Source organism: Sphaeroforma arctica, assembly GCF_001186125.1.
Source record: "Sphaeroforma arctica JP610 unplaced genomic scaffold supercont1.3298, whole genome shotgun sequence".
Classification (NCBI taxonomy): domain Eukaryota; class Ichthyosporea; order Ichthyophonida; genus Sphaeroforma; species Sphaeroforma arctica.
This window is the reverse complement of record NW_014037260.1, coordinates 1-3,685: the sequence shown is the minus strand read 5'-3', so window position 1 is coordinate 3,685 and position 3,685 is coordinate 1. Positions and strand designations below refer to the sequence as shown.

At 40.4% G+C, this 3,685-nt stretch overlaps 2 protein-coding genes across 2 annotated transcripts; one reads left to right on the top strand and one right to left on the bottom strand.

The window, feature by feature from the left end:
• Positions 1–121: 121 nt before the first annotated feature.
• Positions 122–1,104, bottom strand: SARC_13446 (hypothetical protein; the record flags this gene model as incomplete). The annotated part of the gene is made up of 2 exons (XM_014292424.1): positions 824–1,104; positions 122–339 (listed from the first exon to the last, which is right to left on the bottom strand). The coding sequence occupies exons 1-2, from the start codon at positions 963–965 to the stop codon at positions 122–124; spliced, it is 360 nt and encodes a 119-aa protein (XP_014147899.1). The 5' UTR covers positions 966–1,104.
• A 1,007-nt stretch (positions 1,105–2,111) lies between these two features.
• SARC_13445 (hypothetical protein) lies at positions 2,112–2,602 on the top strand (the record flags this gene model as incomplete). Its single annotated transcript, XM_014292423.1, has 2 exons — positions 2,112–2,135; positions 2,175–2,602. 2 exons carry the CDS (start codon positions 2,112–2,114, stop codon positions 2,478–2,480), a joined length of 330 nt encoding a protein of 109 aa, XP_014147898.1. The 3' UTR covers positions 2,481–2,602.
• Positions 2,603–3,685: the final 1,083 nt, after the last annotated feature.

The following is a 3,685-nucleotide window of genomic DNA, read 5'->3' as shown; positions in this document are numbered from 1 at the left end:
TCACCAATCAATGTAACAAACCTTTTCTCATATGTAAGTGCTATGCATACTCTCCTTTTGACTTGATGTCACTCAGCATGCGCAATACCACTGTCATATGATAAACGCACATACATAGCGCTTACCTTCTGTTTTTCTGTTTCTTATTAATCTCGGTATCCATGGTTTGCTGCCGCCTCTGTCTGCGTCTCTTAGCGCAAAACCACAGAACCACACCGAACAGTACGAGTGCCACCACACTGATAGCAACGACTGCTGCGAGGAGTATCACTCCGCTCTCATTCTCGTCATCATCATCATCCCTCTCGTGGGATGAGTTATTGACCCCTTCGTCGTAATCTATATAAGAAAGGGTGACTGTTAGTGTTCATCAGGATTTGAATCCGTATGCGTGCAGTTTTAGGACATAGAGACAATTCAGAAGCCTCGGGCTACGATTAATTCACATACTCTAAAAAAACATTGTTTCCAATTCACTGCGGATGCGTAACTTTCTTGTCTTCTTATATCTATTTACAGTACTGTACTAAACTATCTGCAGTGAGGCATATAAAGTGAACCAACGTAAATTTCATATAAATATAATATATACACTTTTGAAAGCTAAAGCATCACGGTTTTAAATTAAAAAACATAGAAAGAAGTATGCACTATGTACCATGAAGCAAAGTTTTAGGGAAATATCATTGTTTTTCTAGTAATCTGCACTCACGGACAAATACTTAATTTCTACATTTGGACATCAGCACAAACGATCGCAAAGTTATCTTTTACAGGATAATACGCAGATTCATATATTGTAATTAGTTGGAAGATGCCACACCTTTCTTTCGACTTTCCTCGTACGACGAAGATGATCCGATGGCAAATTTTAGGCGACTGTCTCCGTCACGCAGATCATCGTCGCCTGCAAGAACAGATACGACAGTTATACTATAGACAAGGAAATTTTGTATAGCACCCATGGTGTCGCTGAATGTATACAAGAATAAGGGTTTCCTCAAATGCTAGAACTTTCCAATGTAATGCACCAACGCTGTCAGAGAAGAACGACTCGCGACTGAGCAGCTGATACGATCCGCATCAGAAGGTATATTTAAAAATAAGAAACTCTATATTAGGTTCCATGACCATCGACCAGTCGACCCTTAGTCTCTTACATAGCCTTCAATCGATCAGGAAGTTAGTATTTAGTTATATGACTCTCGGCCTCTCAAAGGTCACTCAGCTCACAAAAGTGACATGATAAATACAATTCTGCCAATTCATAAGCCGACAGCGATGTAGCATAAAATCAAGCGCCAATCGAGCCAATTAAAATCAAGTTGCTAGGCTGTTTTTATACGACTTTCAATTTTTGATCAATAAGAAATATATACTATGAGTCATGGAGCCACTGTTTTTCGGTTTGTTTTGTTTTTACTTTCTACATATATAACAATATATAAAAGCAACCACAAATTTTACAAAATCATAGCCTTCTACATACTATAGCCTTCTGACAATAGAGTTTATACTGACTCTATGTCGCAACTGAGAACCGAGGTATTGTTTGAACGATCAGGATGGAATTTGCACCCCAAATGAACACATTCTGTATTTCATGAGTAAGTAAATATAAATATATCTGTTTAGTGTGCTATTCTTTTATGTTTGCGCCCATGAATATGTCGAGCAATGAACGTGTCACCAGAAATCATGTCAACAGTATCGTGCGCAATTGGATGTGTGCCATAGTATTGTGAATACATATTTGACCGGGATGCTGGTGCTATTCTTTACATACAGTACTGTATAAACTGTCATACCGCATACAAGCAAACACGGCGATGGTGCGCGTTTACCGAGGTGTTGCCATGTTTGGCAGAAGCGTGCTGCTTTCACTGCCAGCTCAGGTTCCTGGCGAAGGGCTCATCAACGATTCAATACTAGCGATGTAGGTTATATAGAATATCAGAACTAGTTTACAGATCACCGCAAGAATTTTGCGAATTATAGTCTCATGTGTGTACTTGTCGCTGCAGCACGCAGATTCTGAATACAGCAATTTACCCGACCTGACTCTGACGACCTGACAGTACATGTTTCCTGACCTTTTAGTAAAGAATACTATGCGCTCCTCCCGTATTTACTTGGTAGGTACTATCTACTATCTGCTCAAAGCCATGCGATAGGATTCCATAGACCAATATCCTGTTCTCCGGCAGCAGAATCCCGAAAATGCGAATCAACCGCTGGGAGATCTGTCCACTCTCACCGTCATCCCCCTACCATCGCTGCGACTCCTGAGCCTTGAGAGGTCCGAGATCGGTACAATTGATGGCGCTGACATTCCTAAAAAGGACATCAATTACCACATGAACCTGGAAAACAAAGGTCTGGTATTGCGTACACTCTCTGCTTTGATCCGTATGAGAGAAGATACCTTCGACAATATCAAGATTAAGTCCTCGCCCCTTGTAGGAGCGTTTGCCAATTAGCACACGCTAGACTTTGGTCTCTCTGTATTCAGCAAAAGCCTGCCCACGCTGAAGTCCGAGTTGACATCCAATGGAGGGTATCTGGTCAGCGACGATAAAAATTCTGCAGCCTTAAAAAAGCCCTTAATAATTACCTTTGCCCTCCACGGTACAGCTGAACAACTTGCCATAGTTCGTGTTCTCAATTTGCGTTACTGAAAACTCATCTACACTTGTACGCTTCTGTATATCCACGATACAAGGTCGATATGTAGCTGTCAATACTCATTCGCTATGTTATTTACGGTGACATACGTATTCGAGAGCATCCGCACCGAGGAATATTTACGGTACAATACTATTTTATTTGGATGCTATGTATACAGCTATAGGCGAATGCCACGGGACATCTCTACGATCTCTCACATGTATGTGCTTCCGAAATTGAACAAAATGTATTAAGAAATATTTAATTCTTGAGTTCGGTACTACATGTACCTTTTCTGCATACATATGTGAATACTACGTAGATATAAATACGTAAATATGTATGTACAATATATTTAAAAATATATGGCACTCTCGAGTCTCGTCCATCAAATGTGATGGAGTCACGACTCACGACTCGCGAGAAATTTTATTTTTTTTAGAATTCAACACATCATCAAGTAACAAGTTTGTATTTGTTCAGAGCAGTATTAGTCAGGTCAGGCCCGGCAGGGTAGCAATTCATTAATAACAAACTATGGTCTCCAAAGGAAGATGCAACTTTTCCCCGGAGACTCAATTGAGAGGGCCATGTAACAACATCAGAGCTGCACAGAAAGTAGACGGTTTCCTTTGTAGGAGATAAATAGTGCTGAATTATTAAGCACCAATTTCCTCAATACTCTGCGTCATTCCATCCATCTCACCTATTTATATCACTAAATTCACCTTTACAAAAACATTCGCAAACATGGCCTTGTCTCTGTGCAAAGTTTTGCGGTTGACGTTGAAATTCTTACCCTCACCTTCAGCAGTACCACTTGCCAGCAAACCGAATAATCAATTGGTGCGTGGCTTTTGCAAAGCCAAAGCATCGAGATCATTTCTGCAGGCACATAGTGGACACGAACTGCTTTTACCTGCTGCCGCCTTCTCTTTTCAACCCAGGTACAAAATATTGAAAATTGTGACATTTTCTTGTATGATTATTGTAATCCGTATCAGTGAACATATGCAGA